The sequence below is a fragment of the Geotrypetes seraphini genome, chromosome 2 (assembly GCF_902459505.1).
Source record: "Geotrypetes seraphini chromosome 2, aGeoSer1.1, whole genome shotgun sequence".
NCBI lineage: Eukaryota > Metazoa > Chordata > Amphibia > Gymnophiona > Dermophiidae > Geotrypetes > Geotrypetes seraphini.
In genome coordinates this window covers 251310942-251338040 of record NC_047085.1, presented here as the reverse complement: position 1 = coordinate 251338040, position 27099 = coordinate 251310942, and the positions used below count along the sequence as shown (strand labels likewise).

General features: G+C 43.8%; 1 protein-coding gene across 1 annotated transcript in view; it reads left to right on the top strand.

The window, feature by feature from the left end:
- The window catches only part of LOC117353429 (cytochrome P450 2D15-like), a 126711-nt gene extending 100037 nt beyond the window's left edge, over positions 1 to 26674 (top strand). The window contains exons 8-9 of the mRNA XM_033929347.1: positions 15076 to 15217; positions 25376 to 26674. Coding sequence (XP_033785238.1) covers positions 15076 to 15217; positions 25376 to 25554 — 321 coding nt within the window. The 3' untranslated portion in view covers positions 25555 to 26674. The remainder of the gene's footprint in view (positions 1 to 15075; positions 15218 to 25375) is intronic.
- Positions 26675 to 27099: the final 425 nt, after the last annotated feature.

The window sequence follows — 27099 nt, the reverse complement described above, 5'->3', positions numbered from 1 at the left end:
CATGAAAGGCTGCTTAGGAAACTGTGGAACCACGGGGTGGGAGGGGATGTGCACAGATGGATCGAGCACTGGTTGTCGGGTAGACTGCAGAGGGTCAGAGTAAAGGGACAATACTCTGACTGGTGGGGAGTCACAAGCGGTGTGCCACAGGGATCGGTGCTGGGGCCGTTACTCTTCAACATATTTATCAATGACCTGGAAAAAGAGGCAAAGTGCGAGGTTATAAAATTTGCAGACGATACCAAACTGTGCGGCAGAGTTAGGTCTAGGGAGGAGTGTGAGGACCTGCAAAGGGACCTGGACAAGCTGGAAGACTGGGCAAACAAATGGCAAATGCGCTTTAACGTGGAAAAATGCAAGGTCATGCATATAGGGAAAAAGAACCCGTTGTTCAAATACAAATTGGGGGGGGGGCATTATTGGGAGACAGCAGTCTTGAGAGAGACTTGGGTGTGCTGGTGGATGCATCATTGAAGCCATCTGCACAGTGCGCAGCAGCCTCGAAAAAAGCCAACAGGATGCTGGGCATCATAAAGAGGGGCATAACAACCAGGACGCAGGAAGTCATCATGCCATTGTATCGAGCTATGGTGCGTCCACATCTGGAATACTGCGTTCAATATTGGTCGCCGTACCTCAAGAAGGACATGGCTGTGCTTGAGAGAGTCCAAAGGAGAGCAACGAAACTGGTAAGAGGGCTGGAACACTGCCCATACGCCGAGAGGTTGGATAGGCTGGGGCTCTTCTCTCTGGAAAAAAGGAGGCTCAGGGGAGATATGATAGAGACCTTCAAGATCATGAGGGGCATAGAGAGGGTGGATAGGGACAGATTCTTCAGGCTGAAGGGGTCAACAGGCACGAGGGGGCATTCGGAGAAACTGAAGGGAGATAGGTTCAGAACAAATGCAAGGAAGTTTTTCTTCACCCAAAGGGTCGTGGACACTTGGAATGCGCTACCGGAGGAAGTGATCAGGCAGAGTACGGTACAGGGATTCAAACAGGGATTGGACGGATTCCTGAGGGATAGGGGGATCGTGGGATACTGAGAGAGGTGCTGGGATGTAACACAGGTATAGAAAGCAAACCAAGTAATAAGTATAGAAATCCAACCAGGTCGTGCATGTGCAAGACCGGAGGGTTAGGACTTCGATGGGAAGATAAGACTCAATGGGAAACCAAGGTGGCAAGGGGGCCCCTTCTGGTGACTCAGACAGGCCGTGACCTGTTCGGGCCGCCGCGGGAGCGGACTGCTGGGCAAGATGGACCTATGGTCTGACCCAGCGGAGGCACTGCTTATGTTCTTATGTTCTTATTTCTTTAGCAAAAGGTACAACAAGTCAAATTAATACATGCATGGCATAACAGCATTAGCGCATAGAAAACAGCAATCTTACAAATCTTGCCAATTGTATAAATGTTTCCCAGCAGGAATTCTCAGCCGGAGATCTGTATCAGAAGTAATTTCAGTACTTATATCTTCAACCTCCCTGATGATGGACTCAACTGAAACTTAGCTGGAGTTGGAGGCTTATGCTGATTGAACAATATAAGTAACTAAAACTGGAAAACAATAAGGATTAAGAAGAGAGAACCTCAGAAATGATTAAACATTTCTTATTGGATCATGAATATAAGGAACAACTGACTTGATCAAATCTACGAATTAGAACTCAAGGAGATATTGGGACTTTAATTGACTCATCATCAAGTTAAGTGAGCTTTATTGGGTCTGAAATGGCTTCAATACTTAACATCATTAAGAGCATTGAAGATTGATTGATGGACTCTATTTAAAAGCTTTAGATCGTACCTGTAGCTTTTCCCAGCCTATGATTTTGTCATTAGTAGCATTTTGCACTTTGTATTACTTATTATTGTAGATTTTAAATGTAGATGAAATAAATTTTGTTAGTTTTTAGGATATGAATTGAATTAAAGAAATTAATAAATTAAACATTTAATTAATTTTATGTTTTGGTATTCTTGGTATAGCAATTGTATAACAGTAGCCAAGTTTCCCTATTGCATACTGTTTTACCCCCTTTTACCCATCCCTGTAACTCAAATCCCCCCCCGAAAAAAAAAAAAGCATGGATATAGATTCTCAACTAACACATAAACAGTGTGTTGGAACTGTAATTTGAAATATTATCTGTCTGATTCAGATGCTCATGAGATGCAATAAGTCCTTATGTCCAACTAATACTTTTCGTAGTGTAGCCAACCTCTCACTAAGATTTTGAGGGTAGTTCCAAAAGTACCATGCAGTAGAAAATTTGTAGAAAGAATGGAAGTCAACTTAAAAATTTCTTGCTGAGCTAGCTACCCACATTACATGGGAGATAAAAGAATTCTGTTCCAATGGGAAATTATAAAAGCATGAAATGAGATAGCCACAAACTGGAAAGGCCAAGAGGTCCCAATAGTTCAGCAAGGTTTATTAGAATGGGCAACCCCTGACTGTTGGATCTTAAAGGCATCTCCTAGCATACCATATGGACTCATACTGTAACTCATATGCCACCCAAATATAACCTGAATAGCTACCAAACTTTCTAAACACACTAAGCATACTCTGTCTGCTACATACCATAATTCAAATGTCATTCCCAGCAAATTTAAACTGTGCTACCCACTGGAACCCAAACGCTACACTATCAACCATGTACATACCTACAACGCAAAAGCTGTATTACCTTTATGTTATAACTAGAACAACGAACACAAGTATGGAAGAACGATATAATATTAGATACAACTCCCTTCTCCTCAAATAGCACACACTCCCCAAAGGAGAAGAGGATAGAGTGGAAATAAGTCCCAAATTCCCTGTCAGTGCAAGTGCTTCACAAACATCTTAGCCCAATGTGAAGGAATATAAAGGAAAAAGCCCCCTCACCCCCCCCCCCCCACACACACACAAACACCTTCTTAAGTGCAACAGGTGTGGGAAAATTCTCCGGGGATGAATCTCGTCATAGGCCTAAAAAACCTTTCACATTGGGAGATATTATAAGCCTTAAGCAATGCAGGGAAAACACAGATTAAATACTCAAAGCACTCTCAGCTGCTTATCATCTTCATTCAAATAATTATGAAGAAAAAATATATGTATACTAATCCCACACAATGGTAGGTAAGTAGAGCAAGTGTCACATCGACGCGGTGCCCAGCGTTTCGCCAGAAACAGCTGCTTCAGGATGTGCTGGCTCCCAACCACTCAGAACTCTTCTGTTTCAGTGCGGCCTCCCAAACCCTTTATGTTCTGTTACCTTTATGTTATGTTATATCTGTACTGTGAATGTCGCAATTTCAACTATGCTATGTCCGCTAGGTCTGTATTTTCACTTAAGTTTTGTCCTGTATATACTGTGAATGTACTCTTGTAACCCGTTCTGGGCTCCTTTGGGAGAATGGGCTAAATAAATGAATGAATAAATAAATAAATAAACAAACTATTCCAAAGACTAAAAATAGAAGAAATGAAGGGTTAGCACTGAGTGGGGGGAGAGGGGGGATTGGCTCAGAGGGATCAGAGAGATGGGTGCAGGGAGAAAGGGAAAACAACAAAAAAGGCAAGACTGATGTCCAATTCAATCACAAATGTCTTTATTGTATAAATACAGCCCCAATAAGGATCCTAGTTTTGGTAAAATAAAATGCCTTCCTGAGAGGACAATAAAATTCTAAAAAATAATAAGAACATAACCATAATATATAAACATACAAAATGCAGACATAAATGTATGCTAAAATATGAGGTACATCTCAGCACACACTGTTGGAACTGTATTTATACAATAAAGACATTTGTGATTGGATTGGACATCCGTCTTGCCTTTTTTGTTGTGTGGACTTAATTGTGAGGCAAGCTAAATTTTTCTCTTTTTCCTCTGTGCATGGAAAAAGGGGGCATGGAGGAGGAGGAGGAGGAAGAGGAAGAGATCTGGGGAGATCTGAACTTCAAAGTTCGCATTATCTTTGAATAATCTGTCTTCAAATAATGATTCTGGAGTATTCAATAAAGATGCAAAAAGAAAATTTGTAAGAATGTCTATTTTAAAGGGGGAAAATTATTAAAAAAAACACAAAAAACAGCAGACAAGACAGTTAAGTAAATAAAAAGGATTCATGAGGATAATGGAAGACTAGAAGGCCTAAACTAGAGTACAATAATCAGAACAGAAAAAAGCAATAAGGATAAAATGCATCATCTCCAAGTAAAATACTTTATTAGGTGAGCCCCTAAAATAAAGGATGTGATATTCAACCCTTAGCAATAAATGTCTTACAAACCATGGCCTACCACCAGCTGAACTAACCTTGCATAGTCAATGCTGCCAACCCAGAGGTTTATTGGGCTCCAGCCAATATTCAAACTAGTGTCTGATTCACTTGCTGCCGTCTTTAGTTCTAATAAAGAAATGGACTATACAAAATGCTGCTGGTTGCTCAGAGCTCTGGGTCTTAAAAGTTTCCTACACGTCTCCTTATTGGTTTTTCTGTCTTGATGGTTCCTGGGCAGATACCCTCCTCTTCTGTATCTCTTCCTTCTGCTTCTAATGATGCTCTCCAGATGTGTATCATTGGTCTCCAGCACTGAAGACACATATTAATGTAAAAGCAAATGCTAGCATTTAAATTAAGCCGCTCACCAGTTCCTGAAAATTACATCCATTCAGGTTGATATTAAAAGCAATTTAACCAGTCAGAAACAGCTCCTACAGTTAACCAATTAGGGCCACTTAAAATTAGTGGTTAGCGCCGAACTGAAAACCAGCTGTTTGCTGGCAAAGAGCTGAGGTCTTCCTGAAGTCAGAGGTTGGACTTAGCAATTGCAGCCAGGCTGCTGAATTTTTCTCCTTAAAGGAATGTAAGCAGGTCGGTCTCTTGGGAGAGGGGACAGCTACAGAGGAAGAGAGAGACCTGGAGGGGGACAGAGCCTTCAGGGAACTGAGCTGGTAGTCCTGGGATAAGGAGACTGGGGATAGGAACAAACTCCCTAAGCTAATGTATCGCAAACTGTGTGCCGGACACACTGGGGAGGAGGAGAGGTACCGGCTCCGGATGACTGCCTACAAGGCGTGCCTCTCACGGTGAGAGGCATGTCCTGTAGGCAATCAGCAGGCGCCAGCACCTCTCCTTCTTTCCAGCCCTCTTCCCTGCTGGCGCCCCCCACTGGCGGCTCAGGACACATCTGGAGGACCTTTGCGCAGGCGCTTGATGTCATCACGGTGACGTCTGCACACTTCCGGATACCTCGAGCTGCAGCCACTACGTTTAGTGTGCTGTGGCTCGACAAAGTTTGCGGGACACTGCCCTAAGCTGAAAGTAAGGGCCAGAGAAATTGGGAGAAGGGAAAATTCCTTGGTGAGAAGTTGCTTTGAATGGGAAACAGAAGAAAGTAAGTCCTGGTGTGAGCGTAACCAGCAGAGTTGCACTCCCTCCTCCCCTAACTGACCAAAAATGAATGCAATGCTAAATGCTTGCAGCCAGCCCTGCCAGGGCCTTTCCTTTGCCGTGTCACTTCCGATGTGGCAGAGAAAAGGCTGTCCACAAGCAGCCTGTTTACAATGTTCCCTCTGCTGCTGCTTTCGGAGGGCCTGCGGGTAAGAAATACCAGCTTCACATGGAGAGGGGAGTCGACTGGAGGCCAGACCCACATGAGGGAGGGAATGGGTTGGGTCAGAAGCAAGACGGCAGTGAGATGCCACGGGGTATGGGAGGGGTGGTCCAAGAATGAGAGAGCAGACTCGCAAAAGGCATGGTGAACCGCAATAGGGGTGGGGGGACATGGATGGTGGACCCACAGGGTGAAGGGGACGGAGATGAATGCTGGACTCATAAGTGGGGGAGGAAGAAAGTGACCCAGACCATAGGCAGCGGAATGCTTTTTTGTTTGGGAGGGGCCTGAAAGCTCCAACCCAGACCCCGCTCAATCTCCACCCCAAACCCCACCCCATAATAGCACTAATTGTAATACCATATTTTCCATTCATTTTTCATATATACTACATACATATATACATACAATATAATCTTATTAACAACACATAATGGTTAACCACAAAATCAAACTACACAAAGCACAATGTATGCTTCTCAATATTCATTCCTACTGGAACACATGGCCTTGGTCACACATGCAGAACATAGATAACCCTATGCAAATTCGGGACCACAAACTAAAAGTACTAATACATAAAAATGAAACCCTAAGAAACCAGACTCTGCATACAATGCAACACCACAGAAACAGTGACACATCCCCTAATACTGTGCAAAATATGAAGACAGTGCATGTAAATTTGAAAAAATGGATACATAACAATCACCACTTTACAAATTAACAAATAGAAATAAAAAAAATATGAGAAATAAGAAAATACCATTTTATTGGACTAGTCCATTTTTCAATTAGCTTTCAGAGGCCAAATCTATCTTCAGGACAGTACAGTATACTACTGTTATGGTATCAAGTCCTGACCTGGTTTAGTCCCCCCCAAAATTGCCTTATTTCCATTTCCTATTTATAAACTTTTAGCAATACAGTTACAATACTACTTGTTTCTACTTAAAGCAACAAAGAACATTTCTTTCTACCTTTTGTTGTTTCTGCTTTAATCATCATCTCTTCGCTCTCTTCTTTCTATACAGCGTCTGTCCTCTCTCCCTTCCATGCAACATCTGCCCTCTCTCTTTGCCCCTTCCATCTACTGTCAACCCTCTCTCTGCCCCTTCCATCCACTGTCCACCCTCTCTGCCCTTTCCATCCAGTGTCTGCCCTCTCTCTCTTCCATATGGCATCTTCCCTCTTTCTATGTCCCTTCAATAAACTGTATATCCTGTGCCCCTTCTCTTCTTTGTACATGATTCATTTCAGCTTTACTCCTTCTCCATTTTTCTGTCTCCACCCCTTCCCTATGCACTGGCATCTCTCTCTTCTTATTTCCTTCCTTTCTTCCCACTCCACCCCATGCCCTGGCATCTCTCTCCTTTCTATCTCCCCCCTCTCCCTTCATGCTCTGGTACCTCCTCTCCTTCCTTTCCCTCTGGTATCGCATTTGTCTCCTTAGTTTCCCTTCCCTCCCCCCATGCCCTGGCATCTCATTCCTCTCCTTCCATCTCCCCCTCCCCCTCCATTTTCTGGCATCTCCTCTCCTTCCTTTCTCTCCTTCCCTCCTTTCCCCTGGTCTGTCATCTGTCTCATGAAAAAAATCCCCTCCAGAACACAACAGCGGGAGAGATGTTCAATCTCTCTGGCTGTCAACCAACAACCCCATCCCCTTCAGTGGGAGACATGCCCACTCTCCTCCGCTGACAAGTGACCCTCTCCCCTGTCTCTGCCACCTCCCTCCCCCTTACCTCAAATGACCCGGAGGGATGCTGATTCCCTCCTCCCAGATGCCTGCATCGCCTAAAATTGGCTTTCCCTTCCCCGGTGCATCTTGGGATGTACTGGGGAGGGGGTCTGAGGGAGGAGCTTTATACAATCTAAGCCAATCAGAACCTCAAGCCCTTCCCCGAATGCACTGGGAAGGGGCCTAAGGCTCTGGTTGGCCCAGACGCCCCATAGGAGAGACCTTAGGCATCTAGGCCAATCAGCGCCTTAGGCTCCTTCCCGGTGCATCCCAAGATGCACCGGGAAGGGGAAGGCCCATTTTAGACTCTGCAGGCAGCTGGGAGGAGGGAATCAGTATCCCTCTGGGTCATCTATTTGAGGTAAGGGGTAGGGGGGGCGGTGGAAACTGGGGAGGAGAGTCACTTGTCAGCAGGGGAGAGTGGGCATCTCTCCTGCTGCAGGGGGAGAGGATCGGATCACGGCGGGGATTTTAGGGCAGTGGGAGAGTGTGGACAGCTCTCGGGGAGGGGTTAGGTTGCAGCGCAGTGTGGCAGGAGAACAGGGACAGGGACACAAAGGAAGATGCTGCATGGGAATAGTACATGGACACGGAGGGGTAATGCCAGACATGGACACAGAGGGTTGCAGATCATACAAAACACAGCGATCAAGTTAATATACAACGCCAAGAAATATGATCATGTTTCGCCATTGATGACCGATGCCCATTGGCTCCCAATCAGCCATCGCATATCCTTTAAGGTCATGCTGCTTATATTTAAAACTTTAACTTTTAATGAACCTCAATTCATATCTAAAATGTTAATACCTCATAACACTTTACGTCCACTTCGGTCATCATATCAAAATCTCTTATCTGTCCCTTCCTTAAAAATAGTAGGCACGAGAAGATCAGACATGTTCTCTGTAATGGGCCCTCAATGGTGGAACTGTCTGCCACAATATATTAAAAACAAAAAGGATCTTACATCTTTTAAAAAAATCGCTAAAATTAACCCCTTCCATTTCCTTTTGTATTTTCCTTGCTTGTCTATTTTCTTCTAAGATAAAAATTGTTACTTTTCCTCCTTCCCTCCCCTCTCATGTTTGTATTAAATTATAGGATCTTGTTATTTGGTTTGTTTTTATAATTTACGTTATTTTTTAAATTTTGTTCATCGCTTAGTAATTCAAATAGGCGATTCATCAAATGCTAATAATAAACTTGAAACTTGACACAGAGGGAAAGTGTTAGACATGGGAGAGAATAGGAGCACAGAAGGGAGATGTTGGACTTGGGGGGCATAGGGACACAGAGGGAGTGATGCTGAACACTGGAGGAAGGGTTAGGGACATAAAGTGGTGATTGATTGGTGTACCTCAAGGCTCTGTCCTGGGACCGCTCCTTTTCTCAATCTACACTTGCTCACTTGGAGCGCTGATCTCCTCCCATGGCTTCTAGTATCACTTCTATGATGATGACTCCCAGATCTACCTCTCTGCATCAAATATGTCTATTGAAACCCAGACCAGAGTCTCAGCCTGCCTCTCCGACATTGCCACCTGGATGGCTCACCACCATCTAAAACTGAATATCGCTAAAACAGAGCTGCTCATCTTCCTGACTAAACCCACCTCTCCGTTCTCTGTCTCTGTGGACAACACTCTCATCCTTCCTGTTTTGTCTGTTTGTAATCTTGGGGTCATCTTTGACTCCTCTCTCTCTTCTTCACAACATATCACTAAAACCTGCCACTTCTTCCTCTATAATATTACCAAAATCTGACCCTTCCTCTCTGAGCACACTACCAAAGCCCTCATCACCTTGTGCTTAGACTACTGCAACTCGTTACTCTCAGTTATGTGAGTCTGTACCTGAAATGGTCTGTTGACATTGAGTGCACTTCTTGAAGCTGCTAGGAGCTTTGAACATTGAAGGAAAAACCGCCAATGTGAAGTCAAAAGGCTCTATGGCCTGAGAGGTCGACTAGGTGGAATAAACATTGATGTTCCCAGCCTGGGAACAAAAGGCCCAAAAATGGGAACCCGGTAAAAAATGAAAATTTTTCAACATAATCTTAGGAAATAAGAGAAAATAAAATATTATGATAAAAATTGAAGGAAAAAGAACAGAAAGGCACAAAATAGAAGTTTGATACACTTAGAGACCTTACAACACAGATTCTCAGCTCTGTGGTAATCTAAGAAGTGCAGGTCCTGTGAGACGATGTCGGGCTGGAAGGCACCAGCATGCATGTGGTATGGGTAGTGTTAAAGTGACAGTATACTTTTTCACTGTCTGTGCCGGGTTCTGTGGATGATGTTACCCATCACATATGAGAATATAATGCCTGCTTGGCTTTGTGGAAATAAAGGAATTAGAAACAGAGAAAATAATATAAGATTAGTAGATTGGTTAAGGATACCCTGAGTGTGGTAAAGAGGGAAAGGAAAGTGAATCTTATATTGAAAAATATGTAGAAAATCGATTTTCAAAATAAGTTATACAGTTAAAATGAACATTCCCAGAAATGACACAGTAAACAATACAAAACCAAAATTTTCTGGTTGTCCATTCCTAGGTTTATCAGACGTTCAGGAAAACCCAAATATGTTCTCTTTTTAGAAGACTGTCCAGTTACCCAGGGAGGATTCCCAAAATCTGGAAGTTTGTCTGTGTTTTGGAAGTCCTTGAGCTCAGGGCCACGTCTGGAGAGCCTCCGAGCATGCGTGGATGCGATATCACATCTGTGCATGCTCGAAAGCCCTCCAGACGTGGCCCCGAGCATGGGGAAGAAAAGATGAAGTTCCTGTTGGGATGGGGCAGGGATGTGGGTGGGGTGGAGCTGGGGCCAAACGGAATGGGGTCACATGTCCTTTTTTTTTCTACAGTTGAAATCTGGTAACCCTATCAATCCCTAGTACTAATGAGCGGGTCAGAAGGGGGCCATGGACCTTGTATTTCAACCTGAGTCACAGGTCTTTCTGATATTGTGTATGTTGGGAGGGACGAGGGGACAGAAATATAAACATTGGTCCTACAGGACATGCCTCTCACCGTGAGAGGCATGCCCTGTAGGTAGTCATCCGGAGCCGGTACCTCTCCTCCTCCCCAGTGTGTCCGGCACACAGTTTGCGATACATTAGCTTAGGGAGTTCGTTCCTATCCCCAGTCTCCTTATCCAGGACTACCAGCTCAGTTCCCTGAAGGCTCTGTCCCCCTCCAGGTCTCTCTCTTCCTCTGTAGCTGACCCCTCTCCCAAGAGACCGACCTGCTTATATTCCTTTAAGGAGAAAAATTCAGCAGCCTGGCTGCAATTGCTAAGTCCAACCTCTGACTTCAGGAAGACCTCAGCTCTTTGCCAGCAAACAGCTGGTTTTCAGTTCGGCGCTAACCACTAATTTTAAGTGGCCCTAATTGGTTAACTGTAGGAGCTGTTTCTGACTGGTTAAATTGCTTTTAATATCAACCTGAATGGATGTAATTTTCAGGAACTGGTGAGCGGCTTAATTTAAATGCTAGCATTTGCTTTTACATTAATATGTGTCTTCAGTGCTATTATCCTTATAATTAGCTGCACAGAATACATATTTATTGGTTGCTGACTACAGTTAGCATCTGAATATCACTGCTGTACTGATAATATTTTTGTCCCACCACTGAAATAGTAATTGTATTTTCCACCCTGCGCTATCATATAGCTTTTATATCCATGGACAGAAAGTTCTTCTAAAATGCATGTAAGATAATATAGTGAAATTAACGGTCGCATTATAGACTCCCATTTGGTCACTTGGCATGAAAGTAGATTGATTGCTGACAAACTAAATTCCTTCTTTGCGTCTGTCTTTACAAAGGAGGACACCGCAACAATACCAGAAGTAGTGAAAATGTTCAAAGGAGTAACAGAGGACAGCCTCACCACAGTAGAAGTGGACTTGGACCAGATATACTACCAGATTGACAAACTTAAAGGTGACAAATCCCCTGGACCTGATGGAATTCACCCGAGAGTCTTAAAAGAACTGAAGGTTGAAATTGGAGAGCTATTGCAAAAACTTGCCAACCTGTCAATTAGAACTGGTCAGATACCGGATAATTGGAAGATAGCGAACGTCACGACAATTTTCAAAAAAGGATCAAGAAGAGAACCGGGCAACTACAGATCTGTGAGTCTTACATCTGTCCCTGAAAAGATGGTTGAAGCACTGATTAAAGATAGCATAGTCCGGCACTTGGACACACACGACCTGATGGGAGCCAGTCAACATGGCTTCAGGGAAGGGAAATCATGTTTGATGAATTTACTTCAATTTTTTGAAACCGTGAACAAACAAATTGATAATGGAGAACCGGTGGACATAATATACTTGGACTTCCAAAAAGCGTTTGACAAAGTTTCACATGAAAGGCTTCTCAGGAAACTACAAAGCCATGGAATAGAGGGAGATGGATAGGCAAATGACTAGAGAACAGAAAACAGAGAGTGGGCATAAATGGGAAGTTCTCAGACTGAGAGAAAGTGACTAGCAGTGTACCCCAGGGCTCGGTACTTGGGTCCATCTTATTTAATATTTTCATAAATGACTTAGAAGAAGGAACATCCAGTGGGATCATCAAGTTTGCTGATGACACAAAGCTATGCCGGGCAATCAGATTGCAGAAGGATAGCGAGGTACTCCAGAGTGACTTGTATCAGTTAGAGAAATGGCAGATGAAGTTTAATGTGGAAAAGTGCAAAGTAATGCATTTAGGCGGTAAGAACAAGGAATACGAGTATAGAATGTCACGTGCAACTCTGGGTAAAAGCGAACAAGAAAAGGACCTCGGTGTACTGATAGATAGGACCCTGAAACCTTCGGCACAGTGTGCGGAGTTGGCAAAGAAAGCAAATAGAATGTTGGGCATGATAAAGAAAGGAATCACAAGTAGATCAGAGAAAGTTATAATGCTGCTTTATAGGACAATGGTCAGACCACACTTGGAATACTATGCCCAACATTGGTCTCCCAACCTAAAGAAGGATATAAAACTGCTGGAGAGGGTGCAGAGACGAGCAACGAAGCTAATAAATGGTATGGAGAACTTGGAATATGAGGAACGACTTAAGAAACTGGGACTGTTCTCCCTTGAGAAGAGGAGACTGCGAGGGGATATGATCGAGACTTTCAAAATACTGAAAGGCATCGACAAAATAGAGCAGGGAAAAAAATTATTTACAATGTCCAACGTGACACAGACAAGAGGACATGGACTGAAGCTAAGGGGGAACAAGTCCAGGACAAATGTCAGGAAGTTCTGCTTCACGCAGCGAGTTGAGGACACCTGGAATGCTCTCCCAGAGGAGGTTATTGCGGAATCCACCGTTCTAGGATTCAAAAGCAAATTGGATGCATATCTCCTTACGAAAGGCATAGAGGGATCTGGGTGACTAAAACTACATCAGGTGTACACCTGACTGGGCCCCGCTTATGCGGATCACCGGACTCGATGGACCGTAGATCTGATCCGGAGATGGCAGTTCTTATGTTCTTATGTTGATTACATATCTTATATACTTGCACTAGTGTTTAAACCCGTTACATTAACGGGTGCTAGAACAGATGTGTAAACTTTTAGCACAATGGGGCGCTGAGGCCTTTCTTTTCTTTCTTTCTTTCCTTCTCCCCCTGTCCAGCAGTAGCCCTTCTCCCTTTCTTTTACCTCTCCCTGTCCAGCAGCGCCCCATCCCTGCTTCTACTATCCAGCAGTAGCCCTTCTCCCTTCCTTTTACCTCCTCCCTGTCCAGAAGTACCCCTTCTCCCTTCCCTGCTCACCCTGTCCAGCATCCGCTAGCATTCGGGCAGCCTTGGGGCTCTTGCTAGGCTGGCCAGCCTCGCATTATCGAAGTGGGCCAGCCTAGCAAAGGTCCCATGGCTGCTTGATGAAACCACGGCTGCTGCCACTGCTGGTCCGGGGGTGAGAAGAAGAGGCATCCCGGCCGCATAGGCAGAAGGCAGGAAGTCAGCCGGCATCAGAGATCGAGGCAGAAGGCAGGAAATCAGCTAGGCAGGCACGGGTGATCGGTGGCAGGCGAATTATTGTACTGCGCATGCGCGGCACGGAGCACAAAGCACGGAGATTAAAGTGCGCATGCGCTTAGGGTTTTATTATGATAGAATACTTGTAATGTAAATTCGTAATTTGTTTGTCTATGCGTTATGTATGTCAATCTTGTTACCCATTCTGAGATCATTGGGGAGGATGGGATATAAAACTAACCAAATTAAATTTAAAAATTCTTTTATTACCTCTTCTTGTTGCTAGTTTTCCCCTGTTTTGTTGAAGACAGCCTTGAGCTAGAGAGTTTGATTTGCTTGATTTGGTGAAGGTGTCCACAGAGAAAGTGAAGATGCTTTCTGTAGCAGCTGTTCTATGAAGACAGCAGTTCATTTGCGATGGAAATCCACCCACCTTCCCTTTGGTGTTGTTCTTTTCCCATCGTCAAAACCACATAAATGGAACAGAGGGGAGTTGCAGGATGGAACCTATTGTGAAAGGACAGTGAAAGAATTTTCCTATTTCCAGACTACTCTAGAAGAATTTTTCAATTTGGTATTGAGTGCAGTCATGTGACACACCTGTGAAAAGGATGAACTGCTGTCTCCAGTGGTTAGCTGTTGCAGGTAAACCAAACAAAAACTGCAGACAATGTACACGATGCAGGCAAGAATTTATTGTACCAAAGTTGAAATGCAGTAAGATAAAATCCTTATTACCAACCAAGGGACCCGACACGGTCTGTGTTTCGGACAACACGCCTTTGTCAGGGGTCCATGGTAAATAAAGTATAAAATATACCGCATGAAATGAAGATAACAACAAAAGCCTGACTGTTGAATACGCCAAAACGCTGCCAAAAATAAAGCCGCACTTGCTCCATTTGTGAGCGGCTTTATTTTTGGCAGTGTTTGGTGTATTCAACAGTCAGGCTTTTGTTGTTATCTTCATTTCATGCGGTATATTTTATACCTTATTTACCATGGACCCCTGACGAAGGCGTGTTGTCCGAAACACGGACCGTGTCGGGTCCCTTGGTTGGTAATAAGGATTTTATCTTACTGCATTTTAACTTTGGTACAATAAATTCTTGCCTGCATCGTGCACATTGTCTGCAGTTTTTGTTTGGTTTTCCTGTTCCGGTGTTTTTTCTGCAGATTTAGTTGGATTTCTTTTTTGTTGCTCTTAGCTGTTGCAGGTAATCAGTTCAGAGATTTCAAGTTACCCAGTTTTAGACTGGTGATTTGGGGGTCAGTCCTGGATTTCTGACCACTCCATCTGTTGCATTATGGGATTTGCTGCACTGATTAAAATGAGTAGGATCATTTTAAGCCCATGCTGATATGGGATATAAGTTCAAAACCAGGACTGGCAAAATGTCTCCAGCCTTGAACTGGGTAACTTGGCATCTCTGTCAGTTTTACTTTACAACAGCTGCCATTTGCCTTTTGCCTAAAATCTTCCCTCAAAAGGCCAAAAATCATTTGGAAAACCAAGTACAACAAACTTTTGCTGTGCTGTATATGGAATGATCAACTGAACTGCAATACTTTTATTGTGAAGGTTTTCCCTGTCTCTCTGTGGAACATTTTGGTGATTTTCTTTGGCTTGTCAAAAATCATTTGGATCAGTTCACCCTGATGCATTTAACTTGGTTTCATCACTAAGCACTTTTTCTGGTTTATGTTCTCAGGGAACATCTGTCCTTTACAACCTGTACTCAGTCCTGAAGGATGAAACCTTATGGGAGAAGCCACACCAGTTTTACCCTGAGCATTTTCTGAGCCCTGAGGGCAAGTTTGTGAAGAGAGATGCCTTTATACCATTTTCTGCAGGTAATATTTGAACAGCCAGTCTCTGCATTAGTGAGCACAGAAAGGTAGATGCAACGATAACATAACAGCATAAAAACCTGTACAAACAACCAGAATTAACTGATGCCCAATAGACAAGCATTTGCTTAGTATGTGAGAAACAGTGAGATCAGCCCCACATTCTTCATACAGCTTTTCCTATACACTAAAAACTCAGTATAATGCGGAAACCAGGAGGCAAAGCAAGAACCATGGTATAATGTTATAGTTGACGTGACGAAAGACTTCCAAGTCAGCCGTGTGCAGAAACCAGCGGCTGTGGCTTGCAAAGTGTGACTGGGAGGAGGAGGTATACACCCGCAAGAGGCACGAATTTGGGATGCTGAACAGAGGGAAAGACGATGAGGGGCACGTTGTGACACCGAAAGGAGGAGAAGGGTCGTGTTTTGACAGGAAGGGAGGAAGAAGGGGCACGTTGACACAGGAAGGGAGAGGCAGGGTCGCATTGAGACACAGAAGAAAGGGAGGGAGCACAAACTTCGGACAAAGAAGGGAAGGAAGGAGGAAGGGAGCATGAACTTGGGACACAGAATGGAGGGAGAGAGGGGAGCATGAACTTGGGACATAGGATGGAAGAATGGAGGGAGTGAAGGAAAGAGATGCTGAGGTGGGGGAATAGAAAGGGAGAATTGTTGGGCATGGGTGTCTGAGTGAGAAGGAAAAAAGAATTATTTATATACCATTTATATCCTAAGTGGTTTACATTCAGGTACTTTATCATATTTCCTTATCTGTCCCGGCGGGCTCAAACTCTATTTGTGTACCTGGGGCAATGAGGGGATTAAGTGACTTACCCAGGGTCACAAGGAGCAGCGAGGGATTTGAACCCATAACCTCAGGGAGTCTTGGATTTTACACAAATTTAATTTCTCTGCAGCTACAGGCCCCTTCCATCTGGAACAGGCAAACAGATTAGCCCAAAATTGTAGAGTCCCTGTGACCTCATGTTATGGTCAAGGTGCATAATTATGCACCCAAGGCCGAACTCTTACATCTGTACAAAGCAAAATGGGAATCCGTACTATATGAGAGCCATCACATTTGATTCTTTTAAGATTACTCAGTGGTCCTCATGGATAAGCAGAGATGTTCCATCCTGATTTGCAGCAAGTTATATGAAAAGAAAATCTGCTTGATGTTTGTGTATCCTATCGTTCTTAAAGTTTCTCAGAATGGTCGCTGGCCGGCATGGGACTCTGCTTCAGCGGCACAAGATCTTCTAAATACTTTCACAAGAGACTCAGCATCCTTTTTTTTTTTGTTTAATTCTTTATTGATTTTCAAATTTTGACAGTGCAATACAACTATATTAAACATATGCATTATACACTTAAAATACACAAAATGAATACATTACCAATCCTTTTCTCCCTCCCTTCCTCACATAACTATTACACTGCATATGCATATATTATTGCACTATTATAGATAAATACCTTTAGCAATCCCAAATACCTTCCCCTCCCCCCTCCCCCCCGGATGTGTAAGGAATCTGTAAAAAGGGATATTCCTGACATTCATTGCAATTCAACATATGCAGTCAATGGGCTCCATACCTTATTGAATATCATACTAGACCCCCAAATACAGTATATAAATACAAATACAGAGACTCAGCATCCTTGATATTGTTCTATTTGACATTTGTTCTTTAGATTTAACTGTTTGCTTGAGTGTGTGCCAGGATAGTTGTTGCAGTGCTGTGGTAATTACTGATTCTGGTTTAGACTTGAATGTGGTGGATGGGGATTGAGGGGCCTGTATGCACGACATCGTGATCTCTAGCGTTTTCAGCCCTTGGAAAGGGGTGGTGGCATAGTGAGGTCGCCATCTTGGTGGGGGCAGCAGCACCTCTCCTCCTCTCCGCCCCCATACATTACATTACATTACATTACATTAGTGATTTCTATTCCGCTTGTGCCTTGCGGTTCTAAGCGGATTACAAATTAGAAGATATCTGGACATTACCGAGAGAATTATATAACAAAGATTCAAGTACATTACATGATACAGTTGAGAGTTAAAAATTAGAGGATATCTGAAGTTATCCGATGGAATTACATAGTAAAGATTCAAGTACTTACAGGAAACAGTGGAGAATAACAATATATTCGGGTAACTCAAGAGGATTACCTAACATTGAGGGGATAAGTTTATTGGATACATGTGGTAGATGCTTGTTTAGCGGTCTGGATATTTTTTTGGTAGGTATGATTCGAGGAATTGACTAGTGTGTTATTCACGGAGGAAAAGCATGTACGAGTGGGAGGAGATTAGTGAGTAAGGACATGTTTTTTGAATAGAAATGTTTTGATTTCTTTTCAAAACACTTTGATGTCTGTTGTTTCTATCATTAGTTTGGTGATGGTGGGGTCAATTTTCGCTGCCTGTGTCGCCAGAAGGCTGTTGTAAAGTTTCTTGCGTCGGGTACCATTATGTGGGGGGAAGGTGAATAGGTTCCGAGTTCTCCTTGATCTGGGTGAGTTGTAGCGGTGTAGGCGGTTGTTTAGGTAGCTGGGGGCAGTGCCATGGGTTACTTTAAATAGTAGACAATAGAATTTGAATTGAATTCTTGCTTTTATTGGAAGCCAGTGCGCGTCTACATAGGCGGGAGTGATGTGGTCAAATTTGCTAAGTGAGTAGATGAGTCTGATGGCTGTGTTTTGAACAGTCTGTAGTTGTTTTATCATGTTGTTTGGGCAAGGTAGATAGAGGCTGTTGCAGTAATCTAATGTACTAAGTATGAGGGATTGAACAATGAGCTTGTAGTGTTCTTTGGTAAGGAATTTTCTTATTTTTCTTAGGTTTCGCATGGTGAAGAATGCTTTTTGTATGATTTTGTGGATTTGTGTCTGCATTGTGCAGCATCTGTCTAATTGTATTCCTAGAATTTTGAGAGTGCTCTGTATTGGATATTTGGTTGCGTTTACTTCCAGTTCTATTAGGGATGGTTTTTGTTCCTTCTCTAGTAGTAGGAATTTGGTTTTCTCTGCATTCAGTTTCAGCTTATGGTTCTTCATCCATTTTTCTACAGTTTCCAGTGTTGTTTTCAGGCGTCTGTTTGAGATGGGGTCTTGGATGTCGAAGGGGAGTAGGATGGTTATGTCATCCGCATAGCTGAAAGATGTTATATTTAGGGCATCTAGGGCAGTGCCTAAGGAAGCTATGAAGAGGTTGAAAAGTATGGGTGAAAGAGGGGATCCTTGTGGTACTCCGCATGGGTTTGCCAGGGGTCGGATAGAAGATCCTTTGACTTAACTCTGTATGATCTATTTTTAAGGAATCCTTGGAACCAAATTGTGGACTTTACCTGATATTCCTATGGCATCTAGTGTCTGGAGTAGTATTGGATGGTCAACTAAGTCGAATGCTGCTGAAAGATCGAGTTGGATGACTAGTAACTTATTTCCTTTGCTGAGGTGCTGTCTGGCTATATCTAGTAAAGATACCAGTAGTGTTTCTGTGCTGTGGTTAGCTCTGAAACCAGATTGAGTTGGATGCAGAATGTGGTGGTCTTCTAGGTAATTGGTGAGATATTGTGCTACTATACCCTCTATGAGTTTGACATATAGTGGGATAGAAGCGATTGGTCTGTAGTTTGTTGGGTTGTCTATTGGTCCTTTGAGGTCTTTTAGTATGGGAGTAATTATGATTTCGCCAAGATCCTGAGGGAACTGACCTTCCCTGAGGGTGGTTTGCAGCCATAGCGTGAGACCTGCTATGAATTTAGTGGACGCTGTGGCTAGTAGATAGGGAGGACAGTTGTTCAGATCACAAGAAGATTTGCTGTATTTTTTGTACAGTCGGTCGAGGTCTGACCATTGTGTCGTTGGGAAGTTGTTCCAGGTCCTATCTGCTGAGATGGCTTCGTCTATTGTGGGATTTATTAGTATCTCTTCTATGATGCTTTGAGAGTTATTGAATGTGGATCTGATTGTGGTGATTTTATTTTTGAAGTGGTCCGCTAGTTGAGAAGCTGTTGGAGTCTGGGTTCCTTGGGTGGCGAGGAAGGGTTTGGTATCTGTGAGGTTTTTTACAATGCTGAAAAGTTTTTTGGTGTCCGGTTTTTCGGTGCCAATGAGTTTGGAGTAGTAGTCTTTGCGTTTATCCTTCAGTTTGATTTTGTATTGTTTGATTTGGTATCTCCATTCTGTTTTATTGTGGTCTTGTTTCTGTTTTTTCCATGTTCTTTCTAATTGTCTGCATTGCCTTTTTAGGTGTAGGAGTTCGGCGTCAAACCATTTGTTTGATGGTCTGCATACTTTGTTTTTTGTTTTTAGTGGTGCTAGTTTGTTCAAAGTGGATTCACTTGTGGAACGCCAGATGTTTATGAATTCTTTGGGGTTGTTTAAGTCTATTGCTGGATCTACTGTGTCCCAGAATGTTTTAGGTTCGATTTTCTGTCTGGACTTGAAGCTTGATTTGAGTGGAGTAGGTTTGATGCTATTATGCTCCCAATTGATGGTGAAGGTGTACTTGTAGTGGTCGGACCATAAGGTAGGATGCCATGTGCCGTTGGTGATATGGATGTTTTGTGTGTTGAGGTTGGGAGATGTGTAAGCGGCAATATCGAGTTGATGGCCCTTTTCATGCGTGGGTTCTGGGTTGAGTATTTGGTATGATAGGGTGTTGAGGAATGTAAGAATATCCATTACTTGTTTGGAGGTATTATCTTCTAAGTGGAGATTAATGTCTCCTAGGATCAGGTTGTGTGAGGACGAGAGGGAATTCTGGAAGATAAACTCTTCAAGTTCTTGTTTAGAGGTATTCCATTTTCCTGGTGTGACATAGCATAGAAGGCAGTTCAGAGTTCCTGTGCAAGTGTTGTCAGAGAGTTGGCAGGCTAGTAGGTCTAGGTGAGGGTTGGAGTGCTTGGTGAGGACTTTAATGTTGAGGTTGTTTTTTACAATGATTGCTAGCCCTCCACCTCTTCTGTTTTCTCTGCATACTAGCTCTAGTTTGTAACCGTTTGGGCAGAATTCGGTAATGCGAGGGTCTGAGTCGGAAGTGAGCCAGGTTTCGGCTAGGAAGAGGCAGCTTAGGTTGTCTTTGATCAGCCAGTCTTTGATTAGTTCTGTCTTTGGGCTGATAGATCGTATATTCATATATGCGCATTTTATTGCTGTGAATTTAGTGGGAGAGTGAGTAGTGAGTGTATTGATAAGTGTTCTAGATGGTGTATGAAGTTTTTGTGTGTTTGCCTTAGTTTTTGTTGGTGGTCTATTTCCCCAGATTGTGGGAATGTTTTCTTGGTTGGATGAAGGACAAGGTATCAGGGTTCTGGGGGTTTGGGGTTTCCTATTGGGTTGAACCAGTCTGTGTGTTGTTGTGAGGATAGGTATAGAATGTGTGTGGTATCCTGCTGTTTTCCATTTTTCTATGAGAAGGGAGAGCAGTAGTAGGACTAGGATGAGTTTGGGTGTACGTGTTGCCATTTTTGTGTATGGATTGGGGAGTTAGTACTAAAGTTCTTTGCTCTGTTGGTGTTATCTGTCTTTTTGAAGAGCCTATGCCTATGCCTATAAGTAGGGTTCGTGTAAGAATTTTGAGTAAGTTGTGTGAGTGGGTATTGGGACTTGTTCTTGGTGTTTATGGATGTTTAAACTGGATGGTGCAAGATGTCTATTAACAAATAAAATATTACAGGTATACCAACACTCGAGAATAACCAACTGTTACAAGATATTCCAACAATTAAGTATAACCGACAATTAAGTATACCGACTAATAGGTATAACAATGTATATCAACAATTTAATATAATAGGTGTTTTTTTTTGGGGTTTTTTTTTTTAAAATTTCACCACCGTTTTGTGAGCTTCAGAACCCTATGGTCTTCACTGCAGGCGCTTCACAAAGGCGCACGGCTAAGGTGCGCCAGCGCGCCGAACGGCCAAGCGCCGTTGGCACAGTTCCTTTTGAAGAGGCTCCCCCGCTGGAAGGGGGAGGAGTGGAGCTGTGTTCAGCTCCCCGCTGCACGCGCCGAGCTGCCGGAAAATCAATGCGGCCTCGGCGCGGTTCCTTTTGAAGAGGCTCCCCCGCTGGAAGGGGGAGGAGTGGAGCTGTGTTCAGCTCTCCGCTGCACGCGCCGAGCCGCCGGAAAATCAATGTGGCCTCGGCGCGGTTCCTTTTGAAGAGGCTCCCCCGCTGGAAGGGGGAGGAGTGGAGCTGTGTTCAGCTCTCCGCTGCACGCGCCAAGCCGCCGGAAAATCAATGCGGCCTCGGCGCGGTTCCTTTTGAAGAGGCTCCCCCGCTGGAAGGGGGAGGAGTGGAGCTGTGTTCAGCTCTCCGCTGCACGCGCCGAGCCGCCGGAAAATCAATGCGGCCTCGGCGCGGTTCCTTTTGAAGAGGCTCCCCCGCTGGAAGGGGATGGAGTGGAGCTGTGTTCAGCTCTCCGCTGCACGCGCCGAGCCGCCGGAAAATCAATGCGGCCTCGGCGCGGTTCCTTTTAAAGAGGCTCCCCCGCTGGAAGGGGGAGGAGTGGAGCTGTTTTCAGCTCTCCGCTGCATGCGCCAAGCCGCTGGAAAATCAATGCGGCCTCGGCGCGGTTCCTTTTGAAGAGGCTCCCCCGCTGGAAGGGGGAGGAGTGGAGCTGTGTTCAGCTCTCCGCCTGTATGCACGACATCGTGATCTCTAGCGTTTTCAGCCCTTGGAAAGGGGCGGTGGCATAGTGAGGTTGCCATCTTAGTGACCAACAGCACCTCTCCTCTTCTCCGCCCCCCTACCTCTTTGGCTCTTCGCTGACGCGAAAAGCATCTCCAACTTGCTGCTCGCGACGGCCTTGGCTCTCGCTCTGAGGTCAGTTCCTAGTCACAGGACCAGGAATTGATGTCGGAGGGAGAGCTGAAGCCAATACGGGCAGCAGGTTGGAGATGCTGCTTGCGCCGGCAAAGAAACACATAACATACATTTAGAAGAAGAGAAGAACTAATACATAATAATTTATTAATCAACCTTACTTTTTTCATAAATATTATAAATATATTGAACATACCACCCTCTGACTTATAACAAACACCTATTTCAACAGACAACCCAGGCAAATGCCCTTGTTGCCCTGAAAACCTGGATAATCAGTTCCATATTGTCCAGTGTTTTATTTAAAATGTCCTTGCCAAACTGGTGCTTCATGGATTAAACTCCTGCTTTCGTGATAAGATCTTGTTCTCTCATCAATAACAACTGACAAAATGTTCAAGCCAGCCCAACACAATCTTGCGTTTCGCCACACAGGCGTCCTCAGGAGCTGAAGCCACTTCAGGTTTCCACTGTTTTTTTCTCTCTATAATCACATTTGTTAATCATATAGCAACTGCAGCTCCGGCTCAAAAACCAGGTCTCCCCTCTGGAAGGAATTAAAGCAATACAGGGGGAAGAGAAGGCTTTCAGGGGGAGAGCGGGAGGGGGGGAAGCAGAGGAGGCAAGGGGGCACTACTACCCAGACGCCGCCCCCCCTCACTGCCGTGACCGTGCTAACGACTGATACTGTGTTCTCGAAGATGGTCTGGGGGGATGGGGTAGGGGTGGGGATGACTCGGGAGGGTAGTTTGGTGGGGTTATTTGTTGGACTTCTTGGGCTGAATGTTAGTGTATAGGGGATGTTGAACTGAGTTTTGGTGCTGATGCAGGTTTTGTGTCTTCATTATCTGTTCTTTAACATCTGATGACTATTTTTTTTGACATTCAAAGCTGTTGCTGTGTTCACATTGGTGCTGTTCAGGCACTGGGAGGAGCTGGGCTCCTGGTGCCTTACTGTTTAGTGCTGTTACCAGGGAGCATCTTTTTCTCTTCAATATTCCTACTTTGCAGTGCAATAGGTGAGACATTCTAGAGCAGGGGTGTCCACACTTTTTGGGCTTGCAAGCTACTTTTAAAATGACCAAGTCAAAATGATCTACCAACATTAAAATTAAAAAGAAACACAAAGCACACTGTAAGCAAGATAAAATGTTAATTATCATTTATATTCCGGGTTTTTTTCAGAGGTCAAGGCAGATGGCTCTATGCAATGTCACCTCAGTAACAACCATACAAAAATAGACAAATATACCCCCCTCCCTTTTTACTAAACTGTGATAGCAGTTTTTAGCACAAGGAGCTGCGCTGAATGCCCTGCGCTGCTCTCGACGCTCATAGGCTCCCTGCGCTAAAAAACGCTATTGCGGTTTAGTAAAAGGGGGCCATAGTGCAAAATATAGACAGCAGATATAAATTCTCAAAACGGACACATTTTGATCACTAAATTGAAAATAAAATCATTTGCATGACTTAGGCTCCCTTTATAGAATCAGGGCTTAGGGCCTATGATATTTTCTGCCTTTTATTTTCTATCCCTTTTCCTCTGGAATAACCTCCTACCTCATATTCAAAGTGAATTATCTTCCCCAAATTTAAATCTCTTAAAGACTTATTTTCTGAACTTCCATTTGGTTCAACTTAATTTGCATTTTTTTGGAATCTACACAGTGTTCAAGGGCTAAGATGTGACTATTTTTATATTGATGATTGTTTTTGTTCTTTGTGTGAATCAGTGGCATAATAAGGGGGGAGGGTGGTCTGCCCTGGGTGCCATCTTGGTCGGGGTGCCGGAACCCATCCTCCTCTCTGCCCCCCCACCAATGCCGCACGCGCCCCTTCCCTTCCCCATACCTCTTTAACATTCCTGATGGGAGCAGCAACCCCAACCTGCTGCTGCGCTGGCATCAGCTCTTCCTCCGACGTCACTTCCTGGGCCTGCGCCTAGGAAGTGATATCGGAGGGAAAGCCGATGCTGATGATGCTGCTCACACCAGGAACATTAGAGGTACGAGGAAGGGAAGGGGCACGCACACACGTGGCAGGAGGGGGAAGGAGGAGGTGGGGGGGCAAAGAGGAGGATAGGGGAGGGCACCTCTCATCCTTGCTACGCTACTGGTGTGAATGATTCTATTTTTTTTCTATAACCAAATGGTGTTTTCTTTTCTATAAGTTTGCTATTTTAATTAATTGTTAAGGCGCTTTGACCTATCTTTGGAAACAGTGGATAAGCAAATGATTTTGCAAAACATAAACTATGGTTAAGCGGAGTGTTGGGTAGGAGGCAAGTAGCATGAGCTAAGTGGGAGGGGCTTGGCTGGGCGATAGAAGTGTTACAGCAGGAGGATGGTGATTGCATCAGAGTGTCACATCAAGGGGGGTGGAGGGATCAGAGTACTACTTGGGGGGGGGGGGTGACCGGATTGGCGTATCACATTGTGGGGGTGGTCAAATTGGAGTATAAATCTGGAGGGGAGCTAGATGAGCAGGTGAACTGATTGGAGTTAGGGCTATTGCCACTCGTGTGGACTGCAGGTAACACAGCTGCACTTACTGTTCCTTTTCAGTTGTGACAGCTGGTGTGTGGTAACAACCTGCACGATGGCTGTCACAGGCAACCAATCCTCCTATCTGCCCATGTCACACCAAGCTCTTGCCCACTCCCGCATTAGGAAGCTAGCACAGATTATTATTATTTTTTTTTTTAACTATGCTGACTGCTTCGATATGATAGTAGACATTAGCATGAGTCTGTGTTGATGTCTACTGCATAGCAAAATGTGCATTAGCTGTTGTAACACAACTTAATAAAAGGGCCCCTAAAGCAGAGTGAAGAAAAGTATCTGTAGGGAGGAAGACCTAAGAGAAAGAGTCTCAGGCACAGAAAAAATACATATATCATGAAAATAGTAATGGCTATATAATGACAGAACTATAAGGGTGGTGGGGGGCCTTGTACTAGAACAGCAGGAAGTGTGCTGTAGGTCAGTGGTTCCCAACCCTGTCCTGGAGGACCACCAGGCCAGTCGGGTTTTCAGGATAGCCCTAATGAATATGCATGGCGCAGATTTGCATGCCTGGCACCTCCATTATATGCAGATCTCTCATATGCATATTCATTAGGGCTATCCTGAAAACCCGACTGGCCTGGTGGTCCTCCAGGACAGGGTTGGGAACCACTGCTGTAGGTGACAGCTGAAGTACAATGATCGAGCTATCTGTGGGAAAAGAGTCTGTGAGAAAAGTTGAGTTACAGCCTTACCAAAATAACCTAAGATTAACATAACATAATTTTATTTCCCTGTCTTTTTTCTCCCTCTGGCAGGACGCCGAATGTGCTTGGGAGAGCCGTTGGCCAGGTTAGAGCTCTTCCTCTTCTTCACCACCCTCATGCAGCATTTCACTTTCCATGTTCCTGAGAATCAGCCAAGACCTCGAGAAGATGCCTGCTTTACACAAACGCTCAGCCCCCTACCCTACCAGATCTGTGCTAAACCGAGATAGGCTTCCACTGAAGACCAGCTTCACAGTCACTGAAGACTGAAGATCAAATGAACACTTTCCTGCTGATTTTTCCTCGAGCTGCTTACTGCAATATTCTGTCCCTGTTGGCTGTACAAAAATATTATACAAATTCTATGGTGTTTATCTGAGAACTTTTTTTTGTCATTTATAATCCACCATGTCTCCTTTTCTGGCTTTTAAAGCCCATTTTTGGTTCTGCTGCTGAAGGGATTATCAATGTAAGTTCACTAGTAGAGCAATTACACTGGCTGCCGATGAAAAAAAGAATCCAGTTTAAGATAGCCTGCCTAGTCCACAAAGCGATTTACGGTGAGAACTCAGAGGGACTAACTTCTGGCATTAAAGTCCCACATTCCTTCTTCAACTCATGCACTACAGAACGCTACAAACTATCCTTCCCATCTCCTCAACAAGTACAGCGAAAGAAGATATTCGAAGCTACCTTTGAATACCAGGGAGCTCTTATTTGGAACAAACTACCAATAAACCTAAGACAACCCATCAACTACCTAAAATTCCAGAAGAAACTAAAGACATACCTCTTTTCACTATAGTAACTTTCTTATCCTTCACCCCTCCTTCCAAAACCAATGCTCCTGCAAACAATGTAACTTCAAAACTTGATCTAAATCTTATTGTAAACATAGATTCCTCGCCAAAAATTGCAGTATATAAGACACTGTATTGTATTGTATTATTTGATATGGGGCAGTCTGTTTTGCTTTCTGGTGCTTGAAATGCTAGATTAGGATTAACACACTGGATTGAGAGTTCAAAGCCCAAAATCAATCTGATACTCAGCAGAAACTTGGAGTTAAGTTGACAGCACTGAAACTGTTGTACTATTATGTAAAAATCCCCATAGAAGTAGTAAACTAGAGTCATTCTTCATCAAAGTGCATGGAATTTGAGAAAAAAGTCTTTAGAACTCTGAAAGGTAAAGTTTGGTGTGATAGTTTAGTTTGACTTCTTTAGGGGTCGTTTTACTAAGCTATGGTAAACATTAATGTGTGCTTACTAGTGCTGCCCGAATCAGGATAAAAAATTTCGATTTGATCTGATTCGATTCAGCCTATTGAATTGGTTTTTCGATTTGGATTCGATTTTCCTGCCCAATTGGGTGTTTTTTTCAAACATCCTGATGGGTTTATTTTATAGCCTCTAAAATAAACAAATAAAAAAGATTTTTCCTCTCTCTGTTAAATCCTAGCTCACTTTTACGGTCTAACACCAGCTCTGGCAGGATACACGTTTCAAATCTGACATATTGTAATCACAAAACAGAAAATAAAATTAATCTACCTTTTTTTGTCTGGTTATTTTTCAAATCTTGTTGGTCCCAGGCTCTGGTTGTCTTCTGATAACTTGCTTGCCAGGGTCTCCTTTCTTCTTTCTGCTTGCTAACCATCCATCTGCCATCTCTGTCCTCCCCTTCTGTTTCCCTTCCCTCCCCAGGAGGTCTGCCATCTTTCCTTTTTTTCATCTCCCTCCACAGATCCACCTTTTCTTAACTACCCTTTCATC